The 12,684-nt window shown below is 37.9% G+C and overlaps 1 protein-coding gene across 1 annotated transcript in view; it reads left to right on the top strand.

Moving 5' to 3' along the window:
* galt (galactose-1-phosphate uridylyltransferase) overlaps positions 1 to 11,989 on the top strand; it is a 46,685-nt gene extending 34,696 nt beyond the window's left edge. The window contains exons 10-11 of the mRNA XM_006795590.3: positions 11,097 to 11,251; positions 11,672 to 11,989. Of these exons, the coding sequence (XP_006795653.1) occupies positions 11,097 to 11,251; positions 11,672 to 11,761 (245 nt within the window). The 3' untranslated portion in view covers positions 11,762 to 11,989. The remainder of the gene's footprint in view (positions 1 to 11,096; positions 11,252 to 11,671) is intronic.
* Positions 11,990 to 12,684: the final 695 nt, after the last annotated feature.

Here is a 12,684-nt window from a genome sequence, read left to right as displayed (position 1 = left end):
TTTCTCAATACATGAAATTATAAAGTTAGCATTGTCCTTGTGAGCATATCAGTATGCTAAATTTAGCATTTAGCTTAAAGGTCAACTCTCTACTGCTATTTGGCCTGTTGTAATTCCCCATTTTTTAATTTTTGTTGTGACTTGTGTCTTCTTCCATTAGCATCCTCAGACCAGGGAAGGGTTTGATAGCAATCTGACTGGAAATAATAAACACAAGGTTAAAATGTATTATTTTGATTAGTCAAGAAAGAATTCAGAAATCTGTTATGTTCCAGAGAGCCAGTTTTTGGTCCATAAATATCTCTTGACAGATCAGTTTCAGAAAATGAAATCCTGTATTTTTAAGACCTACCACCTGAGTTGTCATGCTATCATTTTTTTCTAAAGGAGGTCACTAGGAACAAGGCAGCCCACATGAAAGATAGTTTTAAAAGGCGAGATGAAACACTCCCACCCAAACTGCAGTGTGGTGAAAAGGACAGAGGGCACCCGAGGACACAGTCATCGAATCACTTTCTTCTTTTTATTTTATTTGATATCAAATCTTTGAAGCACTCTAAAGTTGCCTATGGTGAAAGATCCCACAGATCTTGTGTTAAGTTTTGACTTTAATCTTCTAGTCTGTTTCATTTCTTAGAGTCTAAAAGACCCAGGTCAAGTTAAAGCAATGTGTTGAAGGTTGTAAGCAGGGACTCAGTAGCTGCACCTTTTTATTTTTTATTTTAGCAAACAGAATGACTTTGATACATTGGAGAATTGTCTCAGTTTAACAATTAAGACACAGTATTTCAAAATTAGTCCTTTAAATATTAGAATATTAAGCTAATACATATTTTGTTCGGTTTTGTAGTGTGCACTTAGCCAAAAACCTATAGCCAGGTTTTTTTTGACACATTCTGTACTTGCAGACAATTAGGGGATTAAATGCCTGCCTGTTTCCTGCTATGTTTTGTATCTCTTGAAAGATTTCAGAGAGTTATGAATGCTTTGTCAACATGGTGCGTTGTACTTTTTTCCACATGCCATTCACACCAGCATACTTTTAACTTACACGCCTCTCTGCAGCTTCTCTCCTCCTGCTACCCCCCCAAAAACCCATCTCCATAGAGACTGTGTCTGCTTCCAAAAAGACAAAAAACAAACTAAAAACCAGCAACAAACAACTTAAACATTTACAAAGAAAGAACAATACAGTATCCACATCTGAACCAAAGAGTAAAACAGTGAAATGTGGATTATTAAATATTAGGTCTCTCTCTTCCAAGTCTCTGTTAGTACATGACTTAATAAATGATCAACAAATTGATTTACTCTGCCTTACAGAAACCTGGTTGCAGCAGGATGATTATGTTAGCTTAAATGAATCAACACCCCCGAGTCATTCTAACTACCAGAAATCTCGAAGCACAGGTCGAGGGGGCGGTGTGGCAGCAATTTTTCACACCAGTCTATTAATTAATGAAAGACCAAGACAGACTTTTAATTCATTTGAAAGCCTGATGCTTAACATTATCCACCCCAGCTGTGAAACTCAGAAACCAGTCTTACTTGTTATCATCTATCGTCCACCTGGGCCTTACACAGAGTTTCTGTCTGATTTCTCAGACTTTATATCTGATTTAGTTCTGAGCTCAGATAAAATAATTATTGTGGGTGATTTTAACATCCATGTAGATGCTAAAAATGACAGCCTCAACATGGCATTTAATCTGTTGTTAGACTCAATTGGTTTCTCTCAAAATGTAAAAGAACCCACCCACCACTTTAATCACACTCTAGATCTGGTTTTAACATATGGCATAGAAACTGAACATTTAACAGTGTTTCCTGAAAACCCTCTCCTGTCTGATCATTTCTTGATAAAATTTACATTTACAATAATTGATTACGCAGCAGTGGAGAGTGGACTTTATCAAAGTAGATGTCTTTCTGAAAGCGCTGTAACTAAGTTTAAGAATATAATCCAGCCACGGTTATCATCGTCAATGCCCTGTACCAACACAGAGCAGAGCAGCTATCTGAACGCTACCCCAACAGAGGTCGATTATCTTGTTAATAATTTCACCTCCTCACTACGTACGACTCTGGATACTGTAGCTCCAGTGAAAACTAAGGTCTCTAATCAGAAGTACATGACCCCGTGGTATAATTCTCAAACACGTACCCTCAAGCAGACGACTCGTAATCTGGAGAGGAAATGGCGTGTCACAAATTTAGAGGATCATCATTTAGCCTGGAGAAATAGTTTGTTGCTTTATAAGAAAGCCCTCCGCAAAGCCAGAACAGCTTACTATTCGTCACTGATTGAAGAAAATAAGAACAACCCCAGGTTTCTCTTCAGCACTGTAGCCAGGCTGACAAAAAGCCAGAGCTCTTTTGAGCCAACCATCCCTTTAACGTTAACTAGTGATGACTTCATGAACTTCTTCACAAATAAAATTTTTATCATTAGAGAAAAAATTACCAATAATCATCCCACAGATGTAATATTATCTACAGCTACTTGTAGTTCCATTGATGTTAAGTTAGACTCTTTTTTTCCAATCGATCTTTCTGAGTTAACGTCAATAATTACTTCCTCCAAACCATCAACGTGTCTTTTAGACCCCATTCCTACAAAACTGCTCAAAGAAGTTCTGCCATTGATTAATTCTTCGATCTTATATATGATCAACCTATCTCTAATAATCGGCTATGTACCACAGGCCTTCAAGGTGGCTGCAGTTAAACCTTTACTCAAAAAGCCATCTCTAGACCCAGCAGTCTTAGCTAATTATAGGCCAATCTCCAACCTTCCTTTCATATCAAAAATCCTTGAAAGAGTAGTTGTCAAACAGCTAACAGATCATCTGCAGAGGAATGGTTTATTTGAAGAGTTTCAGTCAGGTTTCAGAGCTCATCACAGCACAGAAACAGCTTTAGTGAAGGTTACAAATGATCTTCTTATGGCCTCTGACAGTGGACTCATCTCTGTGCTTGTCCTTCTTGACCTTAGTGCAGCATTCGATACTGTTGACCATAATATCCTATTAGAGCGATTAGAACATGCTGTAGGTATTACAGGTATTGCACTGCAGTGGTTTGTATCATATCTATCTAATAGACTCCAATTTGTGCATGTAAATGGAGAGTCCTCTTCACACACTGAGGTTAATTATGGAGTTCCACAGGGTTCAGTGCTAGGACCAATTCTGTTTACATTATACATGCTTCCCCTAGGCAGCATCATTAGAAGACATAGCATACATTTTCACTGCTATGCAGATGACACCCAGCTCTATCTGGCCATGAAGCCAGATAACACACACCAATTAGTTAAACTGCAGGAATGTCTTAAAGACATAAAGACTTGGATGGCCACTAACTTTCTGCTTCTCAACTCAGATAAAACTGAGGTCATTGTACTCGGCGCTGAAAAGCTTAGAAATTTGGTATCTAACCAGATTCTTACTCTGGATGGCATTACCTTGGCCTCCAGTAACACTGTGAGGAACCTTGGAGTCATTTTTGACCAGGATATGTCCTTCAACGCACATATTAAACAAATATGTAAGACTGCGTTCTTCCATTTGCGCAACATCTCTAAAATTAGAAATATCCTGTCTCAGAGTGACGCTGAAAAACTAGTTCATGCATTTATTACTTCCAGGCTGGACTACTGCAATTCATTATTATCAGGATGTCCAAAAAACTCACTGAAAAGCCTTCAGTTAATCCAAAATGCTGCAGCAAGAGTACTGACAGGGACTAGAAAGAGAGAGCATATTTCTCCTGTTTTGGCTTCCCTTCATTGGCTTCCTGTTAAATCCAGAATTGAATTCAAAATCCTGCTCCTCACATACAAGGTCTTAAATAATCAGGCCCCATCTTATCTTAATGACCTTGTAGTACCATATCACCCTATTAGAGCACTTCGCTCTCGCTCTGCAGGCCTACTTGTTGTTCCTAGAGTATTTAAAAGTAGAATGGGAGGGAGAGCCTTCAGTTTTCAGGCCCCTCTTCTGTGGAACCAGCTTCCAGTTTGGATTCGGGAGACAGACACTATCTCTACTTTTAAGATTAGGCTTAAAACTTTCCTTTTTGCTAAAGCATATAGTTAGGGCTGGACCAGGTGACCCTGAATCCTCCCTTAGTTATGCTGCAATAGATGTAGGCTGCCGGGGGATTCCCATGATGCATTGAGTTTTTCCTTTCCAGTCACCTTTCTCACTCACTATGTATTAACAGACCTCTCTGTATTGAATCGTATCTGTTATTAATCTCTGTCTCTCTTCCACAGCATGTCTTTATCCTGTCTTCCTTCTCTCACCCCAACCGGTCGCAGCAGATGGCCGCCCCTCCCTGAGCCTGGTTCTGCCGGAGGTTTCTTCCTGTTAAAAGGGAGTTTTTCCTTCCCACTGTCGCCAAAGTGCTTGCTCATAGGGGGTCATATGATTGTTGGGCTTTTCTCTGTATCTATGAAGCGCCTTGAGGCGACATTTGTTGTGATTTGGCGCTATATAAATAAAATTGAATTGAATTGAATTGAATTGAACTTTTGTTCTATGCAAAATTGCTTCAGTTTAAACATATTTAAAATAGACAGCTCATTTCAGATCAATGGCATTTCAATGGAATTTAAACCTGGACTTTTCCCCCCCTTACCCTCAATTGTTTATGTTTGTGCAGTTCTTTGGTGGATTATTTTAAGCATTATATGATTTAAAACACTGACCCCAAGCTTTCTAGTCCCATAGGCAACAACTTTACTTTAAACTTTGTTTACTTTAAACAAGGGCTGCTCGATTTTGGCAAAAATGATAATCAAGATTATTTTCACTGAAATTGAGATCTCGATTATTTGACGATATTTATTTAACCCTTTAAGACCTACCATAGAACCAAGTCCGCCAGAGCTTATATTATTTTTTTTACATGTTGTAGTGCCATTTGTGGGAGCATTTCAAGTTGCTATACATCAATACAACTGTTATAGCCCATATTTTAATAATGTGTATGCATTAAGTCCATAGTAACTACATTAATTGCAAAAAAGTGCAATAAACTACAAAAAAATTGAAAATTGTTTTTTTTTACATATATTTCTACTTGGAGAAATTTAAGAGGTTTATCCCTCAAAACTTTAAATACAAAAAAGTTGCAAAAAATAGTTTACAACAACAGGAAATTTATTGTCTTCATAGTTTTATTTTGGAGATACAGCAATTTTTATATACTGCAGGAAAAACAAAAAAACAATCCTATGATGCAAATTTGCAAAGAAAACAGCATGTGCATCAAAATAAACTATTTCCAGCAGTGCAATTTGAGTTCTAAGCATCCCAGAAACTATTCAGAAAAGTATAGAGTCAAACATGACTTATAAAAACACCAGTATAGGCTTTTAAGGCCTACAAGTAAAAAAACTACATTTTCCACGAAAGTGACGTCACTTCTGATTTCGGCCAGGAAATGGCGGACATGCGATAGTTCGAGTTGACGTTGTCACTACCCGATCCGTACCGGAAACCCGATCGGTACCCCGCATGCGCAAATCTTACATCACTTCCTCTCTTTGCCAACATTGCGACATTCAGTATATTTGAATGATACGGTTAGCGCCCAGTTAGCTCCTAGCATTTCTCAACAGCTCTGCCTCCTTTTCGACTGCCCGGGACATTTAAACAATGGATAATCCGTATACAAACAAATTCATGCTTTTCTCCTCAACAGAGAGTGTTCCCCGATTGAACAAAAGCGCCGTAAAATAAGAAGAATGGCGCCTAATTACAGACTTAATAATATTGACTTAGCAATGTGTCACGTGAAGATTCATCAGCCAGATTAAGTGTTTACTGACAGTTGACAGTGATAGCGGACATCATCATCACTATTCCAGTCAATCCTCTCCACACAGACAAGCATAAACACACTTGATTATCACTAAATCAAATTTAACACACGTTTGTAATGACGCCAATTCATTTTACAATGGGGTTCATTCGCTCGGTCAGCAGGTGGCAGTATCCTCGTACACTGGGGAGTAAACTGCCATTAAACGAACAGAAGAAGAAGAAAACATCTGCACATGCGCGGTACGGATCGGGTAGACCCTATTTGTACGGTCCGACTTTGCACATGCGCAGTAAGGATCGGGGAGTCCCGATCCGTAACTATCTTTTTATTTTTTGTTTTTGTCTACATTGTACTGAAATGCTTCATTATTGCAAACATTTTAAGATATACTTATTATTCTAAACATTTTAACAGATACTCTGACCCATAACTATCGTAAAACGCTACGACCGGAAGTAGACACCTTTCGCGCATGCGGGGTACCGATCGGGTTTCCGGTACGGATCGGGTAGTGACAGACGTCTTTTTTTTTTTTTTTCTTTTTTTTTTTTTTTTAAAACATGTTTGACTTTATAACACTTAAATGTAACCTGCACAGACGACTGCAAACAGCAAAGTCCAGTAAAACGGTAGACATATTTTAGGAGCCATCACAATCAGCGTTGTTGTTGTCACTGGTTGTTTTGTTTTTTTTGCTTGTTTGTTTTTTTTGTTTTTTTAACTTTATTTAACAAACAATGAGTATACAACATACGAACAGATGAAGTATACAAAACAACAGAACATGAACACAAAAAGCCAGGGGTAAAAGAAAAAGGTAACAATTATAAGAATACACGCAAAAATTCACATACATATATTGTTTTGAGAGCCTTTTTGTTGGTGTCTGAGTCTGATATTGATTGAATGTACATTTCCACATCCTTACAAAAATGACAGAAATATGGTGTTTTGTTAGTAAACTTACATTTATGGATAAAAAATTTAGCTAAAAGTATTAACAAATTTATCATAAAAAAACATTTATCATACTTCTTGGGGAACTTAAAGAAACAGAATAAAACATTTTCCCATCGTAAAGAAAACTCCCTTAAAATATGGACAATAACAAACCTGCTAAATTCCTTCCAGAATCTCTGTGTAAAAGAACAGTACCAAAAAAGATGTGTCACAGTTTCTGGATGATCCCCACAGAAAGTACAATTAGTATTTATGTCCCTTTTAAATTTTACCATGTAGTGACTGGCTGGATAACATTTATGTAGAATTTTAAATGAGACTTCTTTCACCTTATTTACAATCAAATATTTATGGGGGATCATCCAGACTGTCTTCCACTTGATATCTGGAACATATCGGTTCCAATAAGATATTATATATGGGAGAGAGACGATATCTTCTTGGAATAAACTACGTATTCTCTTATTGCTGTTACCAAGTTCCTGTGAAAAGCAGATTTTTCCTATTGGTGACTCAGCTGGATCAGGGAGAGTGACTGAGGTAGATATTGAGCTGTCAGTGTTTTTATATAACATTAAAGTCCCTGAGGGTATGGCACCAAGCACCATTGAGAATTCCTGAACACTGATTGGAAAATTATATAGTGCAATAAAGTCGTTGTAAGTAAGTAGTTGTCCCTCTTTATTAACCAGCTGAGCCACCAATAGGATCCCATTTTGGACCCAAGTTTCCAGGAAAAGTGATTTAATTTTTATATAAAATATCTCTGTTGTTCCAGATAGACAGACGTCTTTTTCAATGTGGGAAGTGTTACGAACAGCTGATCGGATCGGCAAAGCGTGTTTCTGTAATATTATGTTTTTGTTCCTGCAAGCGCTTTTTATGCAATTTTTTTTGCAAAGCTTTATGTGGAAGGAACAAGGACAAGCTGATGGCATAAGATGTAAGTACAACTCCTCCGGTTTCATATGCAAAAAAAAATTGTGCTAGCTTACGCGGTTCCGGTTCTACAAGGATTTAAAAATAGTTATGCAAAACGGAGCGTGCAGCTCTGACCAGCTTTAAAGGGTTAACAATAACAATGTATTGAATAATGACTAAAAATTAATATAAAATAGTGTGCAAATACTGATAACAGTGCAAATGTTTGCAATATAAGAAATAAATGAAAATGTAAACATCTATGTTTAGTGAATTTTGCAGTGTTGCTCTGTGGTGCAGCTATGACACTGTAGCAAAGTTTACACACTATGTCTACTTGATCCACGTCTGACTCCGCGAACCCATAATGTTTCCACACCACTGAAGTTTTTTTTACCTCTCTTTTCAACCAACGGCAGTCACTCTCCTCTCCAAATAACCTCTGCTTAGCTTTCCGAGCTTCCCTCGGGTCCTCTTAATTGTTGTGACGCGTGTTCAAAATGCAGAGAGTTGCGCTCGATTTGCCACACGGAGCAGCGCGAGAGTAAAGCACAAGGGAGGGGCTAATAATCGGCTCAGTCATTTTTAATGATCGTTGAAAGCCCAGATCGTAATCGTGATTAAAATTCGATTAATTGAGCAGCCCTACTTTAAACACACTGACCTCTCACTCTATATATGCAACACATAGCTTACATATCAGTTTCTAGCTGTTTCTTTATTTTAGTTAATTTGGCAGAAGCCAGCTCTTATTATTTAGTGCTGGGCTTATTAGTGTCAGAGTGGTGACAGAAAGATGGAGGACTGGGTGGATTCTGTTTGATTCACCTGGGAAATAATACATTATATTAAACTACCTTTCTGTTCCTTCAGGAGGCTTGCAGAGAGATGTGCAGCGCATCACAGACAATATTACCAGGCTGAGTAAAGGACTTGAACACAGATTGAGGCAGACACAGTATGCAGGGTAACAGTGATGTATGGTAGTCGTAAAACATCTGTCAGATATATAGTGTTATTGCTTGTCTTTGAAAATTACACTGCTAACTGTTCTGATTTGTGGCCCCATATCCAGGAATATCTGTAACTTTGTTAACTGTGAAATAATGCACCCAGTAATATACTGAAACGCATGCCAGCAGAGCAAACACACCCAAAGACGATTTAAAACTAGGTAATTGTCTTCTAATAGGAACATCTGTCTCTATTCATTCTTTATCTGACTGCTTCAGGCTTTTCTTTGTTCCTCTTTTTTTTTCTCCTCCATCCATTAGTTTTCTTTATGTCGCCCTCCTGTCATCTGTATCTGTGTCTGATCAGACCCCGTTGTCAGGAAACTCACTCAAAAGGAGAAGCTTTCCTTGTGAATACAATGTCCCAAGGGATATTTCATACTTCTTTTGCAAAGATATGTGCCACTGCATTTTTTTCTTCCCTGATCACTTAATTAGCTTGCAGTAAGATACAAAAAATTATTTAAATGCTTCACTCATAAATCAGTGAGTATGTATTGTTCGTCTTGGCACTTAGGGGATTTAGAGACTCAATGTAATAACACAAATGTTTTTGGAATTTTCTGCAAGTTTTATGAATTTACATATGCAGATGGTAGCAAATTAAAGGCAAAAGGCAGAATTAAATGGCAGACAAACATGATGAGTGCAAATGATTGAATGATGATGAAAGTTATGGTAATTAAAGGCTATTGCTTTTGTGAGTCACCAGATCTCAAGCCAGCTGAACAGCAACAGGAGGCACATTTGCACACTTTTTTCTTTAAATCAGAAAGCATGTCCTCACAAAAGCCCAAGTTGGAGGGAAGTTTTTGTTTCTGTTACACTACATCATGGGTTATTCTTTAATTTACCATGTTAGTTAACAGATTGTTAAGCTTGTTGTGAGCTGGCTGTGCATATTTTTACCTTTTAGTGTTCTTGATTCTGCTCTCGTCAATGTGTGAGTGTGCTTGTGTATTTATTTGTTTCGTAGTTTCACAGGCACACTGAGGAAATTAATAATAAGATACTTTGCTAGGTACACATGATCCACTGGTGGTCTGTTTCAGAAACTCATGATCTCCTGGGATTTTTCCACACAACCATCTCTAGAGGTTACAGAGAATGGTATGAAAAAGAGAAAATATCTAAACAAAAACGCCAAATGAAATGACCAAACTGGCTGCTCATCCTGTTGGCTAAGAACAGGACACTAATGCTACATTTTGCACAGGCTCATTAAATTTGATGGTGGGAGATTGGAAAAATGGTCACTGGTCAAACGAGTCTCGATTTTTGCTGCAGCATTTGTATATTAGGGTCTTAGGAATTTGGTATGAACAACATGAAAGCATAGATCCACCCATCTTGTATCAATTGTTCAGGCTGTTGGTGTTGATGGACTGCTTTCAATAACACATCATGTCACAAAGCTCATCGTTACTGTTTTTTATGACAACAACAATGAGTTCAGTGTACTCACATGGCCTCCACAGTCACCAAATCTGAAACCAATGCAGTACTTTTGGTACGTGCTGGACTCAGACATTCACATCACGGACCAAAATATTTGAGGATCTTGTGGAATCAGTGCCACAGAGGCAGTTCTGAAGGGAGGGGGTCCAACCCCTACTAACAAGTTGTACATGACAAAGAGGCCAGTGAGTGTATTTTAACATGCAGTGTCATACTGTCCTTCGAAAATTACAGTTCTTAGACTTGAAACATGGTGTCTTAACATGAAAATATGAAGGAGCAGGCATTCATGACTCTTCCACCAAGCCCTTGATGTGATATGTCAGATATATTTTTCATGGCTGCTTAGCATAGGCATCCTTTTTGTCCTTTGATTTGCCTTCTTGATTTTCCATGTCACTGCTAGACCAGACTGGCTCTCACAGAAACAAGCATAAACAATTTCACCACAACAGACCAACATTATATTGTCACTGAAAACTCAGCTCCCATTTATGGCTTTCATTCTTATTCTTCAGATTGATCCTACACAAGGTTCTTCAGGATCTGTGGACCTATCAATATGAACGCATCAGTATGCATATATAGAAAGTCTCAGGTCTCTAGGGTTGTGGAAAAAGTTGAACATTGGCAACCTTAATCTTTCTGAATAATCTGTAGTCTCAATCTGTAGCAGGGGTGTGGTCTCTGGCTCCGCTGCTGTGGAGGGGTGGTGCAGTAGGCTCGAGGGTCAGTGCTGCCACTCAGTAATCAGTTTCTCCCTATTTCAGTGACGCAGGGGCTCGAGAGGGGAGCTGAGTCTGGAGTGGAGAAGCAGCTGAAAAGCTGAGCTCCCACCTGAGGCTGCGCGGGGTCCATTCATTTCACACAATTCAACTCAAGATTCTCTTCTGTCTTCTGTTTTTCCAGGAGCGCCTACTGGCCCATATTTAAAAGAAGATAACTCCCACTGGCAGCTTCATGCTCACTACTACCCACCTCTGCTGCGTTCAGCAACAGTTAAGAAGTTTATGGTGGGTTATGAGATGCTTGCCCAGGAGCAAAGAGATCTCACCCCTGAACAGGTAATACATTTATGCACATGCATTTATACCGAGCAGAGAACATGAACTTTTGATTTTTCTCATCTCCATTGAGCCTATCCAGACTATAGTCAAATGTCATAGTAACTATATTTTACTCAAAGCTTCCTATAGTGAGTAACTACTGCAAGGAGAAGCTCAGCATCATAAACTGAATAATATTCAATTAAAAGTCAAAGTTGTGACTGTTAATATGGGACTGATACCTTAATTTTTGATTTACAAATGTTTACAAATATTAATTTTGGAGATAAAAAGCTAATGTCTTTAAATCAGAAAAAGAAAAAACACAAGTACAGGATTCCACTGATTCATGCTGTTGCTTTGAAAATGCATAGAAGTCCATTAAATTGCATAAAAACTATGTCAAACTGCATAATAACTTTGTATTTGTTGCCTTAGGCTGCCGAGAAGCTAAGAAACCTGCCAGAAGAGCACTATAAAACCAGACAGATTCATGAAAACCAGAGCAAGAAAGGCACTGAATTGTAACAAACTGTGTGAAGGCTGGAAGAGGTGTATTTAAAAGATTTGTTATTTTAAAAAAACAAAACGTATTTGCAAGAGACAAAAACCCCGTCTCAGAGTTACATGTTTAAGTACCATTTCCGACACAGGGCCGAAAGCTTTTTCTACATGCACCGATCAAAGGGATATGTGAATATTTTCTATTTTCAGTACACATGTACAAAATTTGGTACTGGATTTCTGACTGTAATAAAGGACTTTAAATAAAATGTGTGTGAAATTTATACTTCAAAGAAGATAAATAGCAAACAGTATTCTCCCCTTCCTCACATCCCTTCTGTTAAATACTTACAAACATTTGTTTGGTTATATTGGAAAGTGTTCAGCCACAAAGGCATTTCCTCAACAAAAACACAGTGTTTTGTTAGTAGTATTGAAAAACTGGGCTAGGTCTAAGACTGTGCTACTCTTATTTTCATTATTATTATTTTTTTTAAAAATCATAACGTCTTAACATTCAACACTGAAAAGTTATCCTTTTTTTCTGATACTAAATCTATGGTCAGTGGTGATGTGGGACAAATTTCCACTGAGCTATTAGAGGACTCGTGAAATAAAATGTTCTACCTGCTACTGAATGAAACACAACAGTAAGTATTGTACTCTTCACATGTTAAATGAAGTGTGCTCTCACTATGATAACAGTAGATGGTACTGTTGTTTAAAAAGTAAGGGGGGTGATTTGGTTTAGGCTGAGACTTTGACAAGGCTTTAGTTAAAAACCATAACCTTCCCAGTCTCTTTTTCTGGTTTTGATGTAGTCAAAACCTTTACAGTAGTGAACATTGCCATTCTCCTTAGAGAATTTATCAACAGTGAGTATGACTTTGCTAAAGTCCTTCTTTGATCCCATTTTATTATTAATGATTGATTGAAAATGGGGGCTG

The sequence above is a fragment of the Neolamprologus brichardi genome, chromosome 7 (genome assembly GCF_056152115.1).
Source record: "Neolamprologus brichardi isolate AB-2024 chromosome 7, ASM5615211v1, whole genome shotgun sequence".
Taxonomy (NCBI): Eukaryota; Metazoa; Chordata; class Actinopteri; order Cichliformes; family Cichlidae; genus Neolamprologus; species Neolamprologus brichardi.
This window is presented reverse-complemented; position numbering and strand designations above follow the sequence as displayed.